At 46.4% G+C, this 20,754-nt stretch overlaps 1 protein-coding gene across 2 annotated transcripts in view; it reads left to right on the forward strand.

The window, feature by feature from the left end:
• d4 (double PHD fingers d4) overlaps positions 1–12,503 on the forward strand; it is a 196,824-nt gene extending 184,321 nt beyond the window's left edge. For both annotated transcript variants that reach the window (XM_050182386.2, XM_055073203.1), the window contains one exon: positions 12,345–12,503. In XM_050182386.2, coding sequence (XP_050038343.1) covers positions 12,345–12,424 — 80 coding nt within the window. In that variant the 3' untranslated portion in view covers positions 12,425–12,503. The remainder of the gene's footprint in view (positions 1–12,344) is intronic.
• The last annotated feature ends 8,251 nt before the right edge of the window (positions 12,504–20,754 follow it).

The raw sequence follows: 20,754 nt of genomic DNA on the forward strand, positions 1-20,754 counted from the left end.
AGTATAATGGTATGAAGAAAACGGTTAAATTATAATAAAGTAAATTGTAATTATTATGGTAATTGTTTAATTAATAATTCATTTCCTGAACTATTCGCAACTGAACACTCCCTCCAGAATACCAAAAGCGCTAGTATGGGTTGTAGATTGGTTTTACAGGACTAAGTCGGATTTTTCAAGCATCAAATTCAGGGTGTCAAAAATGATACGTTGGGCATTGTGGTGTTAAAGCGCCCCTCACCAGGTCTGGCCATATTGAGCTGACAAGTGCTGTGCACACTATGCCCGCTAACGATCGCGTGTGCTAAGTATTACTTCGCTTCGCGCCATGGAAAGAGCTGAAATTTTAAACTGAATGCTGTCAGGCCTTCTCCTCGTGGGCGCCGCACTCCCAGCCGGAGAGTCGATGTATATCGCACAAGTACACCTAAGTACATCGCACTGCTGTGGCGTCGCTCGTAGTGACACGTGACTTTGAGAATTATTCAAAGCAACATCTTATTTGTGTAATCTGTTGCTTCAACAGATGAATTTAAGTTTAGAGAAATAATAAAAAACACAAACCAAATGTCTGCATGTTTTTGTTTTACTTTGCACCACAGCAAGAGAGATGTACTTCTGTTTTGTTGGCTTGTTCCCACATCGTGCAGTCGCATGTGCAGACAACGAAAGTATGTCATTTTCTACCATGTTCCATCGCGTGATCGTGCTCTATGAACCACTTGTGTCTGAATCAGACAGTGCCATGGTGTTCGTGTAGCACTGGCTTATACCATTAGTCAGGTGTTCTCGTGCACAGCTTGCAAAATTGTGTGCTGCGCAAAATGAGACAGACACAACAGCTTGCACGCAATGCCATCAGCGGGAGTGCGTACCGCAGCAAAAAAAGCGAGGGAAAGAAATGAAGGTGGGGCCCGTGATGTATGCATCACGCTATCCTTGAGCTCCGTTATAGGGAGAACGCAGGGAAGGAATTTCATTTGTGGAGGCTAGACAAGAAGAGCGGAGAGAGTGTCTCTCTTGGCAGTGGCACTCATCTGCCTCCTGAAATCATGGGTTTGCAGCACTTAAATATTTTTATCTCAGCTATTAATGGACCAACTTGAAAAATTCTTCCAGCAGAACACTCCCTTGAGGGCGCGTAACAACTTCCAGCGTATAACCGAAATTTGCTGTGTGGCCTGGTGAGGGGCCTTTTCAAAGGCAACTCCGGAGATTTTTTTATCTTAGTGGATGTCGATGAAATTTGCTGGGTACGTTTCTCTGCACACTCCTGTCATGTCCTAAAAAAATCAGGTTTGAGAGTTGCACAGATCTTTTACAAATGAATTTAATAAATTGCCTCGAACACCCTACCTTACCTGCTCCTCAGTTACAGGCAACGTTGTGTATGACGTCAGAGGAGTCCCACTCGGAGCATGCCAGGATCATGCAGACGACAGTGGCGAGAGCGTGGAGGAGTCGATGATCGTGAGCTAGGGCTTTGCGTGAGAAGTTGCTGTCACGAGAATTTGCAATCCCTGTGGACGGCGAAGTGAGGGGGGGTGGCAAGTGGTGTTGCATTGTTGGTTGCACGAACTTCAGCCCCCCCCTTCCGCACACACAGTTTGAGCCGATGGCGATCGCATTCAGCCAAGGTTAAGCCTATATGTCACAGTCGGGTAGTTCAAGTGTCTGCTGCTGGCAGACCTGAGCGACTGACCTGAAGCTAATTAAGTCATCAGGATGAAGAAAACTACTTCTGCGATTGAGTTTTGCCCATATGGATTTGAAATAAACCATTCCTCATTTCGTACAGTACACACACAAAAAGCAAGAAGTGACAACACGGAGCAGTATCGACATTGGTATGTTGCCATTTTTGACAGAAAGCTGCCCGCCGTACTCACCTGGGCTTCTCTAAATTAAATGCAACTATGAAGGTGGGTTATTTTTATGTATTGTCATGCCAATTCATTATTTAGCTTCGGAGGTGCACTGCTTGCCTTGTATCCCAAATGGACAGCGAGTGTAGGCCCCTTCGATACAGCAGCGTAAACAACCGCTTTGTTCAACTGCCAACGGTGTCTATACTGGCATCGGCATTTCTGCGAGAAAATTAGCGTTCTATAAATGAATGATCACACACGCGAAGTCCTCATCTATGTCCACTTTACGGACCATATTGTGTGCATAAAGAGAACACGAAGAATGATAAGTAGGCAGCATAACGCTCCCGTACTACAGTCTCGCTTGCTGTTTTCGAAGGTGTGTGGTCGCTCATATCAGCGCGATTCAGAGTGGTGCAATGGAGCTTACATGCACACAATCTACCTGTTTTGATATCTTCTGACATTATTTGACGTCCATGATGAGCGGCGATTAGTACATCTCAAGCGAACGATGAATGGTCACTGCATCTGCCGATCGATTTTAACAATGCACCGTTTGGTGCTTTGGACTGCCAGCGGCGTTTTTGTGAGATACAAATGCGGAAAGTCGTGCTCCACGTCTTCCAGTGAGCATGCCAAGCATTTCTCTGAGGAGAGGTATAACACCTAATATAGCAAGCAGCACATATAAAATCAGCCGTTTGGGCTACCCTTGGTCTTCATGTTGCAGTACGATGTGTACCGCATGGGCGCTGGCTCTCGTTATGGCGGGTCGAATGCGAATGGGGATTCATGGCTATCGGATTCGTCAAAATCATACCTGTCAATATTTGACAGATCCGAAGAGCTGGTGCAGCTGACATAGTCACCCGAAAATCCGGTGCGTTCACGATTCAGCCGAGCGTCTGCTCTTCACTGCCGGCGGGTGAGACCGGCATGCCCTGCGTGCCTTCCCCGGCGAAGGCACCCGTGGCATCACACGGAGAGGTTCACTTGGCTGCTTAGTCAGGTTTCGGTTTGGTTTTGTGCTTTTTTGCTTATTTAAAATTATTTGGGAATTTGCAAAACAATCCTACTATCAGACGCGTGACAGGGGGGTCTAGGAACCTAAATATTCTATTACCTTGACATGATAAAAACGTCGCCGGAGTTGTACTTTAAGGGCAGTAAAAGACATGCACTCATTTTTTTTTTTTTTTTTGGACTGCCCGATTTTTCGGACATTTTCACGGCTCCTAGTGAGTCTGAAAAATTTGACATTGATTGTACAAATGACTATAAGAGGACGCTTCAAATGGCCCGTGGAGCCAAATGGCCTGTGGAGCAAATGCACGGCGAAGGACCTATGCATTGAGTAATGAGCGGGAAAGGAAGTGTGCTGCCGCTTCTTTGAAGGAGTTTGAGCTCAAAAAACAAAGTGTTGGCTGATGCTGAGATGCAGGCGACCCTCATCCAAACCAAAATACACTTTTCAAAGCAGTGAAACACAGCACTGAGACGTGCGCGGGCTGAGAGTATGTCGGGACAGTTTAAGTTGACTTGCCAACTGTTGAGAGAAAATCTCACTTGTGACAATGTTCAGGCCTCATACCAATGAGCTTGCTATCAGTTGATAAAAATAGCTTATGTTCAAAAATATTTGCTTCTGTATGTATCTCCTTTTTATTTGTATTGTAGAATGTTCAACTCAATTTGCAATGGTTTTTACAATTTTTTAAAGATATTTTATTCAGTGTACATTTTACTAACCCCTCTTTTCTGTCCTCTTTTTGAATAAAGTAAACACTAGTCCTTACTATTAAAACTGGATTAGGTCGTTTTTATATTTTTTAACATATTTACTAGAGAGTGGCAGCATCGGGTCACATGGTGTCAAACCCATCTTGACATAAAATGAAGTTCTGTGTCACTCAGGCAATTTTGTGAAGGCACTCGAGGAAAATCTGGAAAACTCAGGGAATTTGGAAATATCAACTTTGTAGACACCCTGGTTAAGAAAACCTTAGGGTTTTTTGGAAAGAAAGATTTGCATTTGAAGGAAAATTAACCCTGGTCCAGAGCTCTTGCTCTATCATCTGAGCTACCCAGAAGTTTTGCAGGAGTACAGGGTGTGGCTGAATCAATCTACAGCTCAAAAGCACAGGAGGGGAGTCCATGAGAGATTGAACATTCATATCTCCTTAATATTTTTTGTATGTGATGTAGGGATATTCAAACTGTATGAACCAAAAATATTATTCCCAATAAGCGTTCCCAGCACATACGAAAAAAAAATATTTGAAGGTCGTGCCATGGCCGTCCTGCTACTGCTTACTCCAATATTTTCCGACTTATGGCCGAATTCAATGCAAACTACAGAAGTTGTGTCGAAAACCTTTTCTGCTCATTTTTGTACGCTTAAATACAAATAAGTTCCACGTGTATTTTATGCTGTCCACAAAAAAAAGTATTTAATAATTCCGAACATGGTCCCGATAAGATAAGTTTAGATAAGTTTTGTCACTTTGATGTGCCTTTGCGCATATTCTATTTAGCACAGAAGCTTGAAAAGAGTGTCAAATAGAGAATGTTGCCATTGAAATATTCCTGCAAAAGATTGTATTTCTAAAAAAAATTCAAGGTATGAAAAAAAAGTAGTTAAAGGGTCAAGTTTTTTTAAAACAAAGCTTATTCTGATAAAATGAAGTACCGCATTCACTCGCATAATGATCGCACATTTTTGTTTAAAAAAATTGATGGAAATAGAAAAAAAAATTTCTTTTCATCCCGCGTTTACTGTGGAATGACAACAGGTCAACAAATATGCAGCTACCACTGTATGTAGTGCGGGACACCAAAACAAAAATGGGGGCCGGCAAAGCAGGCCGAACGCGGTCTTTTTTTTTTCGTCTTGTGAGTACATTACGTGCATTGAAACAGTTTTTTCCATATCAGCGATGAATAATATTGTTAATATCGGCAAGTTTGTGGCAATAACGTAGCCATGTTCACTTTGAGGGGACAGAAACAGATGGGCGCACTTAGCTGCCAGTGACATAGAAACACATGGCGGGCATGCTGCGGAAATTGTGGCATTTGTCTACACTACTATCCTAATACGGCACGTTTCCGCTAAGGGTGGGCGAATATCTTAGCTGTGTTACAAGCATCGGCGTATGAACAGGGTGCACTTCTAACGTATCAGTGTAAACATGGCTACTACCGTTGCTGCTCGCGATTTGTTGCGTGCCCACGAGTGCAGGCGAGAAGAATCAAAAGGCACCTTTTTTGTTGTTGTTGTTGTTGACTACAACCATTCTAAAACCTACACATAATAAAGGCAAGTTTGGTTGTAGCTTTTTTTTGTCATAGAAGTATGGAAAGTGATGAAAGGAATGAAATGGGGTATCTGCTTAAGAATGTTTGGTGCGTGCGGACCGCTTGGTTTGTCTTGAAGTCGTTTGCGTAGCATTTGACAGATGGTAAGCCAGATGGTAAATCAATGGTAAACACAGATGGTAACGACAGATGGTAAATTGATCATTACGCGGGTGCGTAATGATTGATTTCGAGAGGAGTCCTCTCGAAAGGTGGAGCAATAAATTTTTCTAGTTCAATTGCCAAACTTTCCATTTTGGAAACGTGTATGGATCTCCTCCATGTTTCTTTCAACAACGTCATCCTTGAGGGTGTAGCTATTGCACAATCCCCTTGTTGGCCAGTCTCATACATGCAGGCTGCCCTAGGCATTCACTGGCATCATCTGTAATGCTGTCTTGTTTCAAGCACCTTTCAAAATTTTTTTTCCGAACCCCGCAATAACGGTGCACTGTTTTCAACTTTTCTTGTTGCCGAAGAGAATTTTGTGTGTGTACAGCAAGTTGGGTCAAGTGAGTGAAAGTTGGGCACAAAGATGTCTGCTTCCCTCACAGCATGAGCACGTTGACTGACTTGACAACAGAGTCTGTAATGTTCTTGGCCTCAAAATAGAATCCATACCACAAGGCTCATTAGGGGCTATTAATTCTTGTGCCGGAAATGCACAAGTAGTCACGTCACCAGTGTCAGATGAATGAACTGGACTCGGTAAATGAAGGTGCACCCATGTATAAATGTGTGACGTGCTTGATTTACTTGCTTCAATGTTCGCCTGACATGTGAGCAGCATAAGGTCTCACAAATGCGAATTCGTTTGGGGCGCTCATGTGCCATGCTGTGGTTTGTACTAATCTGTACTAATCTGGAACCCTTTGACTGTGTCCCTCATAGCTAGGGTTCTGCGTTATCTGAGTTTCTACTAAAAACAATGAAATGCTGAGTTTTTTTCCTTTTAGTGGGATTTACCTTTTAGTTTCGTTCATGCCCCCCAAAAGGGCATTATATGCAAAGGAAACTTTTTATTTACGCACATTTACAATAGCAGAACTGTTTACCAGCAATAATTTATTCTGATACATACATACATATTTATCAATGTTGGGATTGGTCATTGCACCGCACTCTTTCCGATATACAGAACTAAAAATCAATGCTTGTACCGGATACAAGAAAACCTGTTAGATGCAGTGCCCCATAGTAAAACAGCAAAAAGAAAAGCTGCCCATATTTGCCGAGCGCTGTTGTCAGTTCCGGCTTCACATTTGTGTTCATGATTTGAGAGGGGTACAATCGATGTCCATTATTCCAACCTTGAACGGAACAATGAGATTAATCGAAATTATCCAGTGGATCAAACAAAACAAGAGGCAGAAAAAATGCCAAAACACACCGCCGATTTATTTGTCAGTATTTGCTCCTATTTCAACATATCTATGAATCAAACGCTTCTCATGGGTTCAAAGTACAAAACCAACCTAGAAATGACATTAGAGCTATTAAACAAAGTAGAAACTGAATGCAGGCCTGATTATTTAGCAAGAAAAATGTACTGAGCCTTCGATTCTGGCAATAAGATGTAAAACCAGTGAACCTTCACAGAAGGGAAATAGATTTGCTTAATTTTCTCAAGCCGCTTTCATGCGTAAGGCTTGGGCTTGACCGCTGAGCTTCGGTGGTACCAAGACAGCAGAAGCATGACAACACACTGTTGAATAACAAGCACAACTACAGCTACCAAAGGATTCGCTTGGAAGCAGGCTAGTTACAAACGAGATGCTTGCCAGGGTTGTGAGGCGAACTGAACGTAGACAGGGCACAACAAAGGAGAGGAACAAGATGTTTACCTGGGTTCTCAGTCTTCTCTTCCCTGGCATTCGCTAGCCGTGCCAATTTCGACAACACCGACTTGTTCTTTGCTTTGCTCTAAGAGGTGCGGGGCTCCGTGGTCACGTGACGGTCTATGTTTGTGATCACTTTGTAAGAGGGTTGTGTCCCCACGGGGAAAGAAGTCTGGCTCCCTGCATAGGAAGAGATGAAGAAGGTGTCTGCTTTCCTTGTTTCCATGGCACCTGTAGGAGCGCGGGAAATATGAACCTTCATAATTCTCACAATGTCTATTGTCATCACTTTCAGACAGCACTTTATCGCTAGTATCTGTGAAGAGCCACAACTTATAATTCTCAGTGTAGTCCATAGCAAGTATTCTTTATTTAGCAAATGATTCCACAATAACTGCAAACGGGATGCTAGCCCTTGCCCAGAATAGCCAATTCACTCATTTGTCCGGTGGCGCATGCCGGAGCACCAAGGACACCAGGCACGATTTGTTGCCACTAGGTATAATAACTTATCTTTGGAGGGATGTTTTGTATTCAGACTGAAAGCAGCGTGTCATCATTCTCATGTCGTCTTCACGCTATGCGAAAACTCATTTTGTTGCTTTTAGTACCACTATCCATGGTTGCCCTCTTGTGAGGGCAATGGTGATGACACAGGCGAGGCTGACTCTGATGGTGGGCTGTCGCGAATGTGTTTTGGTTTTGGTTTACTATCGAATTGCATGGCCCAAGCTGGATAAATTTTCCTGAAAAAGAAATAATCAGAATGGTCGTGTTAGAATTGGGTAAACACAGTAACAATTCACAGTGGGCTACCTTTTTCTCTGTAATATCTTCCTGGCGCAGGCCGACAATAAACATTTTTAACGGAAGATGATGTGTGCTAGACACACTCACTCTACCCTAAGCACCGTCATGGTGGAGGCTTTGGAGTCTCTACTGCGACCACCATTGTTGTCAAGCGCATGTGCGATCACTTGTCAAGTTTGATTTATCCGGCAACAGCTAATTTCAGGATCAAAATAATGAAAGTTCATGGCATAGAAATCTATGCCATGGACCTTCCAGCCGAAATTTTCGAATGAACTGGAGCCAATAGGGGCTGTGACCTAGTCAAGCTGTTCTGACAGACAGCTTTTTGTCACAGTCCGCCTTTCTGTATCTTTGACAGAATGAAAATAAAACTTGATTGAACTGGAGCCAAATTAACAAAAGTCGACTACATCTGAATGACTCACTGGTTTACTTCAAGCTGTGAGGAATGTTTCCTTGCTCAAAACGTGGCTACTTTTTTGCAGAGACGGTATAGTACTCTCGGAAGCTGTTGATCAGTTCACAGTCGTGTACAGTGTCAAGCATGCAGTTGACCTCTGCGCCAATGTTTGTTGCAAATGCGCCATTCCATTGACTCAGCAGCACCCACAGGCAAGGAGACAGTACACGTCATGCAGAAGGCTCGACTATGCATCCAACTGTTTAATTACTAGGAGCAGTTTGTTTAAATTTTTCTTTAGGAATGTCAACGTAATGATCAGGTTGTGCAAGATGTTTGTTCTAACAAAAACCGCATTCAGTTTCTCGAAATATTTTATGGCATGGTCACATGATCACAAATGAAGGCCCCGAAATTCCGAGTTTTGGTAAATCCGATTCCTAAATTTTGAACGCTATAGCGTTAAGGAGCCCGTGTCACAGAAAATCTGGCGTCGGTGTCCTGCATCCGGCATTCAGTATCGGCGCCCAGTGTCGGACATTGTTTCTGCAAAATGATTTTCGAACCACCCATACCTAGGCCCTCCATGTGGTGCAAGGAATTTACCGAAATAATTGAATTTCTCAAGCAAAAATACGTGGAAGAATTGTAAACTGTGACTTACACACTATCTACAGACATGACAGCTCTCGGATTGTCATTTCACTAGACGATAAAACGTAATTTTGTTAAGCAGAAACTCAAAGAAACTCCTTTTCCAGTGTTTGTACCATTCACAGACCAGCCGCGCGGCGTCAGCCATTTAGACGCGCCAGCGCATGGGTGTCTTAGAGGCCAAGGAGCTGCGCGCCCGGTTCTTTGCAATACCTCCAGCTGGCGCTCGCCTCCACCACAGCATGGCCCTTGCAAGAGGCCGCATTTCTACGACAAAGCCCGCCTTCGTGCATAGTGTTTGTGGCCAGCATTTCTCGGTAAACATTGCAGTTACATATGCTCCAGTTGCCGGGAAGCCGGGAAGTGTAAGAAGCAGTCGGGGATCTGTGAATACTATCGCATTCCACTCTTAAAGACGAAGCTTAAGCATCCTCCAAATTATTTTACCCGCAAGTGTTTTCAAAATTTCATTGGATTAAACTGAAAACACAGAATCCTACTCTTAACACATTTTTTTTGGTAAGTTAAAACCCAGAAACTAATTTTTTATGTTGCTCATCTCAGTTGCAGGTGTGTTGCAGTGCGTGTCTACTCTTGTCCACGCTGTGAGAGTGTTATGTAACCCTTGGGAGTTGGTATAGTGGATGTAGTCCAAGCACAAGACCATACACAATACAACCCTGTAGTGGTAGGAGGAATGTTTATCTAACATTGTGCACAACAGTTATTGCTATAGAAGCTTTCAGGCCACCAACATCATGTTCACACAGCTTACTAGACGAGGTGCCGCATTTATTCGGAGCTTGCAGAACTTCACTGAAGAAAGGTGGACAAGATTTTGGCATTTATTGATGAGCCCTGGTTCTGATGTGGTCTGAATTAAGTGAAGAGATACTAGTAGGCATGCTGACAGTGCTCTGCTTTAAATCACGAGCTTTGTGTTCCACGTTTATGTTTCAGCAGCATAACACAGGCACTGAAAGGCCACAGAGTCATTAGAAACATAAGTTTTAGCATGCTTCGACTGATTATGAAATGTTTTCATTCGATATATTTATTGCAGTGGAATCTCAATTATACGAATCTCACAGGATCACAAAACATATTTGTATTGGCCGAAATTCGTATCATCGAAACAATTAAAACTAGCTAAATTAAAGAGTCAGAGGTGAACTTACTCTGAACTCACTCACTCAAATTGCCGGGACATTGCAACAGAATAAGAAACCACAACCGAGTTTGTGGCGTTGTCAACAACCTACCATCAGATGCCAGCCTCATCGCCATCACAAGATGTCAACAGAGCATGTTTTCGTGAAGATTGCTGTTGCCGTGGCTGTGGGTTCATTTTGCACTCGACTGCGATCTGGAGTGGTATTCTTGGTCGTTCACTTTCGGAGACACTGTCCGTTTGGCAAGATTTTGTATGACTCGGCATTGGATGCGTTGGCGTATGTATCACTGCCAGCGTTGCTGGCAGTCATACATACGCTGGTAGTCATACAACACTGGCACAGAGCCAGCGTTGCTGGCTCTGTGCCAAGCTTGCTATCTGCGCACAGTGCCAGGGACACTGTCGGTCGCATACTTAGACACGTCCAATGCAGAGTCATGTAAAGTCTCACAAAACTGATAGCAGTATCTCTGAATGTGATCGCTCGAGAGTACCACCCCTATGCTTGGTACCTGTGGCCAGTCAAACATAAATGGCATATACAGTGTACCGCTTTGAAACCTCATTAAAAAACATTCGTTCTGTCAAGGTAAATTTTCATTAATGAATTGGGGGCATGTTGCATTATGATCCACGTGAACATTTATTTTCTTACCTGAAACCCGCGAAAATTGGGTGCACATTAGATTCGAGGGTGCATTAGATAAGGGTAAATACGGTGTCTCTAAATCCCAGCCACACAGAGCAATATCTAAGCTTCCGGAAACATGAAAGCGGAGCCGAAAAAAATTATAGCACCTCCTTCATGCGTGCCTTGGCGGCAGCCGACGGCGTGTGCGTGACCATGTGCACAAGTGCTCAGAGCTAAACAAGTATTTGTGCACCCTGGTGAGCAAAAACGCAATTTTCAAAGGCTTTGGGCTACTCCATGGAGATAGATGGCAGCACACCTGGGCAACCAGTAGTGTTGAGTACATCAAGCATAAGAATGGCATTCTACATGCTCATCAAAAACAGTACGGGATGGATGAGTGGCGCTGTGTACCTACATGGCACAAAGGGGTTTATTCAGCCAAAGGGGTTAAGGATCTCGTCTGGCTGTACAGCACCTTGCTCTGTGCATTTTACCATCTGCATGAGGTGATAGCATTGTGAAGCATGGCGGAAAATAATTGAACTATATATTATGGGTGTGGTTTAAATTTGGTATATAACTTGGATGTTTTTGATAAAGTAAAGGCGACATCAGAAGAAAAGGTTGGTCACAGCTGAGATGAGTACAAGCAGACCCCTCAGCCAGGCATCCAAATGTGCACCGTTTGCGAAAAGACTGCAATGCTTGCTTTGCATGGACCAAACATGCAACTCTAAAAAAATGTCCCCCGGCCAGTTTCTTTCCTATGTGGCATCAGGGGAAATATCTGTTGAGGTGAGGATTCTTTTAGGTTGGATTGTCTTCCAGATGTTGAGGTCTCACAATATCGGAGCACTTGGCCAGTAGTGTGTACATGCATATTTTACCAGTAGGTACCCGCAGCAGCATCTACCTCCAACAGCCATGGCAGGTGGTCTACTTTTATTTTATCTCTTTTCCATTTGCCCAGTTATTTCTACATTTCGACGGAGCATAATTAATTTCTGCCATGCTTCTTTCTGGCTTCGTTTTCTGTTTCTTGGTGTGGTTGTGAATACCAAAAGATCCTATGTACTTATCCTTCTTGCTCATGGCTGCCGTGGTTGGGGCACCTGGAGTCTCAACAGGGCCTACTTTCATGATGAGAACCCCCCTATTGAGGAAGGTTTATTGACCATTTAACTGTTCCCAAGATAACACATTACTTGACGGCTGCAGTTTGCTGTCAAGTAACATCTAATTAAGGAAGTAAAAGTAATTAGCCATCGTGAGAGTGAGGGGTTCTGGTACATTCCCAGGCAAGGCTATAAATAGTATGTGTGCCCAGATATTGAAGGAAGTGGACGAAGCTATCGCCATGGTATAGCCCAGCATGTCTTATGTGGTGCCCGCACTTTGCTTTTCCTTTGTAAAGAATATGAGGTATGTCGCAGGTTTAATCCCTCCTCCATAATTAATTCTACAGTTCGAAGATAAAAGACAGACAAGTTCTTTTTGGCTTCATATGGCTGTTGCTGAATATAGCGCCCCTCATTTTTGCTCATACAGTGAATGTTGCCCCTTGTGCCAGAGCTAACCGTGGTGTGTGTGTGTGTGGCTGCAGGCCTGTGGAGCTGCCACCTGTGCGTGGAAGAGTACGGCCGCGTGGAGCATCGGCCATCCACAGCTGGAAGTTCTCCCTGAGCCACAGCAGCAACTGCCGCACACATGCTCAAACAGTGCATGAAGATAATAAAGGTCCCAGAGACATTGCTTGCTCAAACTGCTTCCTTTTTTGCCCAAGCAAAGCAGCAGGAGTAACCAGCTGTTAAAAAAAAGATTTCGGCAGAAACCATTTCACAATGACTGTTAACAGTAATTCAGTCAAACACACTTATAACAATCCCGGATGTAATGATCCACCGGGTATAGCAACCACATTTCAGTGCATTTACGATTTTCTGACCCTGCCTACTGAAACTGCTTTCCAGATATACTGAACATTTCTTAAATAGCTGTACTGTTACAACTGGAACTCCGAACCCGGTCACGGTAAGAAGAGAGCGCATGCTAAGTTCGAAAGCATGGAAGTGCCACCAAACTGGGCGCACAGCAGTGTGTGCCCGTTACAATCAAACTGCGATGATGACACACAGCTTGATGGAACATGACTATAACGGCACGTTTTGAGGATAGGACACAGAAAGAATGCACATAGGACAGTTGCCAATTTAGAGTATTGGTGTAAATAGACAACCAGGAGTGGCCAGGGAGAAACAGAGGCAGCGATGCAAAGAATGGAAACAAAAAAGACCTCGGAGGTTTACAAAGAGAAGAAAGAAATTAGAAGGGAAAATCTGTACGATAACATGAAGGGCAGTGCCTTGGTATTTGTGGCTCGAGCTGATTGCCTAAGGACAAAAACATACCGGAGCAAATATTCGCAACAAGATGAGGCATGGGTATGCGGCAGCAAAAATTCGGACACCACTCGGCATATCCTAATGGAAAGCGAAAGGATTCACCCAGTGAGACTCGTAGTGACGTACACCTTCCAGAGGCGCTTGGATTTAAAGTGGACGGAAGCATCAACCGGTCAGCATCTGCGATAAGCGAGACATTCAGAGTATTGGTGGAAAAAAAGCTGGGAAGAGATTGATACGACTGGATCCGTTACAGGCATAGGTGCCGGCACAAGGTAGGCAAAGAAGTTTTGAGGAAGAGAAAGAAGTGAAGGTGATGCATACAAAAATTCTAGAATGAAAAAAAGTGTAAAGTTTGAATCAAGCAGGCTATGTTTCACTGCCGTGTTTCAAAGGGGATGCAAACAAATCATCATCAAAAGCGTGAGAGGAGCCTGGCTGCTGCATGATGCGCTCCTTGGCACATTCACTGGTGTGCCATGCATCTCAGATATCATGCGTAGGCTTCACGGCAGCGCTGCTACAAGTTTTCATCGGGAAGGCCCAAGAGAGGGTCGAGTCCCGCTGCAATGCATGCCTAGGGTGTTTTGACGGTGGCAATACGTCATGTCGCCAAGAGGCATCGTGAGATAGTTCCTCCTAAATCTTTTTCTTGACTTGAAGAAGGCAACCTTTCACAGTAGCGCATGTGCAATATTATTTCATTTTACTTATTTTTGCCTTAAAGGCCCGGAGGCATTACATAAGGAGGAGCTTCATGCCATGTGACAATGTCAGAACAAATGTTCAGTAGACCGAAATTTAATGAGAAAAACAGTCGGACAAATATTCTTGCTATGTCATGTCCTCAGAACGCACCGCATAACCATGTTCACTAAGCCAGCAATGAACTTGAGATGAACAAACGACTGCCGTGCGCGGATTTCGGAAACCGCAAAGAAGGTCACGTGCTTTTAGGCACGCCTCCAGGAAGGAGGAGAAGGGGCGTACAGCATAAACAGCATGGTGCATGGTGTGCACTGGTGTGATGTCTGATGCCATGACGGCGAAGCTCTTGTTTTTGTACAATTGTCCATGTGGCACCACATGTATTACGCCTGTTTCAATGATTTGGAACGACGATCTGTGTTCTTCCACGATGGGAACAACGGCCGCTTAAGCGTTCCTGTTGTTACTGTTACTGTTGGTCCAAGTCAAGGAGAATGCGGCACAGTGCGCTGCCGCCACACAATGTTGCAAAAGATCCATTGTTATTGCATCGTTATCAGGAGATCACGGTTTGGCAACGCTTCATCTACGTGTTGCTGATTGCTGATAACGGTTTGCATTGACATTCTATCTTTCGAACATTGCATTTTTCTTTGCCCTAAGCAGCATAGACAACATTACTTAATGGCTCTTGTGTGGCTGATGCGCAGTACTTGCGCTGAGACCATGATGTCTGAGACGTTCGCAGCATGGCGCCATGCCGCAGTAGTTTCCGAAGGTGACATTCTGGCTAACTAGAATGCTTCGGTCTCTTAATTATGCAGAATATGGTCATGTCCCGTTGGTAGTAAAATGTATCAGAACTCTCGAATAAAAAATGGCAGCTGCGCTTGTAGTTTCAAAATGACAAGCGATCTGAACCGGGTGCTGTTTTGAAAGAGCTGCATGATGCTGCATTTTGGTTTTTACAGATGTTTATTACAGAAATTTGCAGCTGGGTGCGGGAACGTACTGGGAATAAAAATGACAGTCTGATTGTCAGACCATAGCGTTGCTGAATTATAGCTGCTGATGCCTGCTTCAGTTCGGTTACTTTTTGAGCATTTCCAAGGCCAAGTTTATACTTAAGGGGCATGCGGCTTTCGCACTGTGAAAAATGGCAAATTTCTTTTTTTTTTTTTTGAAGATCACATTTTCAGTTTCTATAAATCTTTTTCTGATTCCGAGAGATCACTTAAACCACGTATAAGTGCTCTAAAAAATATTTTGTCAGCTAAGGTAGTGAAAAGTTTCGCAGAAATCACTAAATAATGGTGTTTTTCAAGCCGCAATATCTCTGGAATGGCGCAACCCAGCGCCGCGGTCTCGTTTGAAAGCGCATTTCTCCATCTTCAAATTTGCTGCTTCAGCTATCTCCTTCATACAGAAATAAGCACGCGAAAAGAAAATGATTGAAGGATGTGTAGGAGTCTGCGATTGGCCGCGCCCGCCACGTGACTATAGCGCGGTTCGCCATTGGTCCCGCGCTCTCGTTGTCTGCTCGGCTCTCTACACCTCGTGAGTCTGGACAGTCTCCACTCGCCGTAATCTCGACGTGTTGAAACGGACGCTACGCAGACATCACGCAGCACCCCCGAGATCGTGTGTCACCGATCTCGTGGGTGTGTGGAGGTTATGAGTGGTGGGGTTGGGAGACGCAGAGCAGCACAGAAAACAAATTTTAAATACACTTAAAACTCAAATACTCAATTGACAAAAAATAAAACTCAGTGAAGGAATTGTAACACTTATGTAACCCAAACATGTACTTATCCCCGTCTACGATATCTTGGCGTTTGGCAAGTCAGGCAACCCTAGCCTATAGCCATGCTATGGCTGCAACGCTATTATTACGATATTATCGGTAGATACCCGAGAGACGAGCCGCCGCGAGAACGACGACGAAGTGGGTCTGTGCCCTTGGCGCAAAAAAATGTCGGCCTGGCGCTCTGGCTCCAGTCCAGTGTAAATAGCCTGTAAATAGCCTCTTCCGTCTGTATCTTTCTACACGGAACATTCTGGTGGAGGTGAGCGACCCTGTCCTCGCCACGGAACTCCGGAGTGGTCTGTACATCGAGCTTGTCACCATGCCTCCCGGTGACGAGACCACCTCTGCAACGGCTTCGGCTTGTCCGACTGCTCCCGTCGTCACGGTTGCCCAACATCGCGACCCTGGTGTGTTCTCTGGCCTGGATCCAGGGACAGGACGTTGACGAATGGATCAAGCTATATGAACATGCCAGCGCTAATAACAGGTGGGACCCAACCATTATGCTCGCCAATGTCATCTTTTATCTCGGCGGCACCCCACGCGTGTGGCACCAGACGCATGACGACGAGATAACCAGTTGGGACAATTTCAAAGAAAAGCTCGGGGAACAGTTCGGCGATCCCATTGGCCCCAAGGCTGCCGCGAGAAAGGCTCTTGCGTCTCTTGTTCAGACATCTACAGAGCCGTACGTTTCATACGTCCTCGACGTCGTGGCTCTATGCCGAAAAGCTGACGACGCTATGTCTGAAGCTGATAAAGTGTCACATGTCCTAAAAGGCATCGCCGACGACGCTTTCAATTTGCTTGTTTTCGGCAACGTCTCGACAATCGACAGCATCATTAGAGAGTGCCGTCGCCTTGAACAGGCTAAGAGCCGCCGTATCACACACCACATCACGCGGCTATCCAACACTGCTGCTACGTCGACATGTGAGGGTCGACCACGTCAGGCTACCACCTGTGACGACGTCACCCGTATTGCAGAAGGGCAGCGGATTGGGCGAGTTGGTGTTCCATGGCAACAATAAAATTCAAACAGCGCTAGACGACAGGACCAGAAAGAGGAGGAGGCAGGTGTTTGTCTCCTCTTTCTGGTCCTGTCGTCTAGCGCTGTTTGAATTTTATTGTTGTCACCCGTATTGTTCGCCGCGAGCTCGAGGCCGCCTGTCCGCCAACTTTCGCCGTGACGCCTCCCGATCCGCCAGCAACCACGATTGCGATGATTCAGGCCGTAGTCAGACAGGAATTTGAGAACATGGGTCTGAACTCCGTCTGTACAGCGTCTCAACCCAACGTTCCCCAGTTCTCTACCGGCCCTCCTCGTCCCCGACAGTCCTTTTCTGCCATATCTCGTCGCAACCCGTCCGATTGACGTACCCCTGATGACAGGCCGATCTGCTTCCACTGCTGTCGCATCGGCCACGTCGCTCGTCACTGCCGCAACCGATGGCCACCACCTCCTGGGACATACGCCGCCACTTATTCCCGCACTTTTGGACCTTCTGTTCCCTATGCCACCCGCCATGAACCCACTGTTGCTGATGCCCCTGCTACGAACCTTCGCTACAGCCGCTCGCCCTCACCTCGACGCCATCAGTCTCGTTCGCCCCAACTCCGCCGCTTTTCTTCACCGCCTATCGCCTCCCGGACCCAGCCGGAAAACTAGCCACTGCAGTTTCTGGAGGTAAAGCTGCGTCGTCAAATCCTCTGCTCACGTTACCAACGAACCAAAACCTTCTTGACGTTGACGTTGACGGCTATCCTGTCACTGCACTCATCGATACAGGCGCACATCTTTCTATTATGAGTGCTGTCTTCCGACGGCGACTCTAAAAGCTCCTCACCCCAGCGTCGGCACGCGCCATCCGCGTTGCGGATGGCGGTACTGTGCCTATTATCGGCATATGTACGGCACGAGTCAGCATTGCCGGCCGCCACACCCCTGTCCTCTTCACCGTGATTTCTTATTGTCCCCACGCCCTAATTCTCGGCTTCGACTTTCTCTCCGCGCATTCTGCCCTTATAGACTGCTCTGCCAGTACCCTTCGCCTTGAGTTGCCGATTCTCGCAGAACCTTCTGACGCACCCCAGTGCCGCCTACGCCCCACCGGCTTTATTCGCCTGCCGCCAAAATCAATAGCCTATATTGAACTCTTGTCTTCCCCACCAGTCCCTGATGGCGAGTACCTCGTCACTCCTCTGCCCGACATTCCACTACAGTATGACGTTACCGTGCCTCACAGTATACTTACTATTACTGCGAACCGCCCTCGCATACCTATCTTTAACTTTGGATTGGCAAAGCAAATTCTACCGCAAGGTATTTGCCTTGCCAACGTTCATTGTCTCGGCGACCATCACGTGGCAGCGTCATCAACCGATGCTTCTTGCGAGCTTAGCAGGCCCATCGTGCCAGCCTCGGCCGCCGATACCAAGATACACAAAATGGTTGCGACGGATTTGTCTTCTGCGCAGGCTGAAGACCTTTACCAAGTATTATCGTCCTAAAGAGATATTTTCGACTTCGACGATCGCCCTTTACGCCAGACGCTCGCGGTCAAGCATCGGATTCTTACTGGCGATGCTACTCCTATTCACCGACGACCGTATCGAGTTTCTGCGTCGGAACGCCGAACAATTCAAAGCGAAGTCAACAAAATGCTAGACAAAAACATCATTGAGCCTTGTTCGAGTCCCTGGGCGTCACCTGTAGTGTTGGTTAAGAAGGATGGCACGTGGCGCTTCTGTGTAGACTACCGCCATCTGAACAACATTACTAAGAAGGACGTCTACCCGCTCCCACGTATAGACGACGCCCTTGACTACCTCCACGGTTCCAGCTATTTATCTTCTATCGATCTTCGTTCTGGATACTGGCAGATTGCTGTTGACGATATGGACAGAGAAAAAACCGCGTTCATCACACCTGATGGCCTATACCAATTTAAAGTAATGCCGTTTGGATTACGCAACGCCCCTGCCATCTTTGAGCGTATGATGGACTCCTTGCTCCGTGGTTTCAAATGGTCCACATGTCTCTGCTACCTCGACGACGGCATCGTCTTCTCGCCCATGTTCGACACTCGCCTTGAGCGTCTAACAGCTATACTTGATGTATTTCGAAAGGCGAAGCTGCAACTTAACTCGTCCAAATGTCGTTTCGGCCACCGCCAAATTACTGTTCTGGGCAACCTCGTTGATGCTTCCGGAGTACAGCCTGATCCCGACAAAACTCGCGCTGTCCGAGACTTTCTGGTTCCGAAGACAGCCGCAGACGTTCGAAGTTTTGTCGGGCTATGCTCGTACTTTCGTCGTTTTGTTCAAGATTTTGCGGCAATTGCTAGACCCCTCACTAATCTTTTGAAGAAAGGCGTACAATTCTCGTGGGGTACTGCAGAAGCCGCCGCCTTCTCTCGTCTCGTCACTCTTCTCTCCTCACCACCCATTCTCGACCACTTCGACCCTGATGCCCCTTCAGAATTGCTTACAGATGCCAGCGGTCATGGCGTAGGTGCCGTCTTAGCCCAGCGTCAGCGTGGCCAGGATCGCGTTATTGCTTATGCGAGCCGCCTCCTCACGCCATCGGAGCGCAACTATTCCATTACGGAACGAGAATGCCTTGCTGTAGTCTGGGCGGTTGCGAAGTTCCGTCCTTACCTCTACGGTCGCCCTTTTTCCGTAGTCACTGACCATCATGGTCTCTGCTGACTCTCATCCCTAAAAGATCCTACAGGCCGGCTTGGTCGATGGGCTTTGAGACTACAAGAATTTTCGTATTCTGTGGTCTACAAGTCTGGCCGCCTGCACCAAGACGCTGACAGCCTGTCGCGTTACCCTGTTGACGACCCTGACTCCTCCAATATCACCAGTGCTACTCGTGTATTCTCTGCGTCGCAGCTGCTTCATTTCGCCGACGAGCAACGTCGTGACGCCAACATCAGAGGACTCATCAACCGTTTTGAACACTCTCCGGCCGACGCCACTCTACGCCTCTTCGTCCTCCGCGACGGTACTCTGTACCGTCGTAACCTTCATCCAGACGGCTCTGAGTTCCTACTTGCCATACCTAAACACCTCCGCTCAACCGTTCTAGAAGAGCTCCACGACGCACCAACGGCAGGACACCTCGGCGTATCTCGAACCTATGACCGTGTACGTCGCCGTTTTTTCTGGCCGTGCCTTGCCCGTTCCGTACGACGTTACGTCACCGCTTGTGAACTTTGCCAACGACGCAAGAAGCCTTCCCAGCCCCCCGCTGGTTGCCTGCAGCCGCTCGACATCCCTGCCGAGCCCTTCCATCGTGTTGGCTTAGACCTTCTCGGCCCATTTCCGGAATCTACATCAGGATGCAAGTGGGTTGCAGTCGCGGCTGACTACGCGACCCGCTACGCCGTAACCCGCGCTCTTCCGACCAGTTGCTCAACTGACGTTGCGGACTTCCTTCTACATGATATCATTTTGATGCATGGTGCTCCGTGTCAATTGCTAACAGACCGTGGCCGTACGTTTTTGGCGAAAGTCATTGACGACTTCATGCGGGCCTGCTCCATTCAGCATAAGTTTACTACCTCCTACCACCCTCAAACGAACGGCCTCACTGAGCGTTTGAACCGCACCCTTAAAGACATGCTATCCAAATACGTTTCAGACGACCACCGCGACTGGGACCTGGCTCTACCCTACATTACCTTTGCATACAACTCTTCCCGTCTCGAAACTGCCGGCTTTTCCCCGTTTTACCTCTTGTATGGCCGCGAACCGACGCTACTACTAGACACCGTGCTTCCGTCCACCACAGCTTCAACTAGCGCTTATGCCCGTGATGCACTCGCCCGTGCTGACGATGCTCGTCAACATGCGCGCATTCGTCTACAAGTCTCTCAAGACAAGCAGAAGCGACGCTACGACCTCCGTCAGCGTGATGTCCATTTTGCGCCCGGCACCCTCGTGTTGCTTTGGTCACCATCGCGTAAAGTTGGCCTTTGCGAGAAACTGCTTTCTTGTTATACCGGCCCATATCGCGTGCTCCGCCAAGTGACCGATGTCACCTATGAAATTGTTCTAGCCACGCCCACTACGTCCTCCGGTGTGAC

This window comes from Dermacentor andersoni, chromosome 7, assembly GCF_023375885.2.
Source record: "Dermacentor andersoni chromosome 7, qqDerAnde1_hic_scaffold, whole genome shotgun sequence".
Lineage (NCBI taxonomy): Eukaryota > Metazoa > Arthropoda > Arachnida > Ixodida > Ixodidae > Dermacentor > Dermacentor andersoni.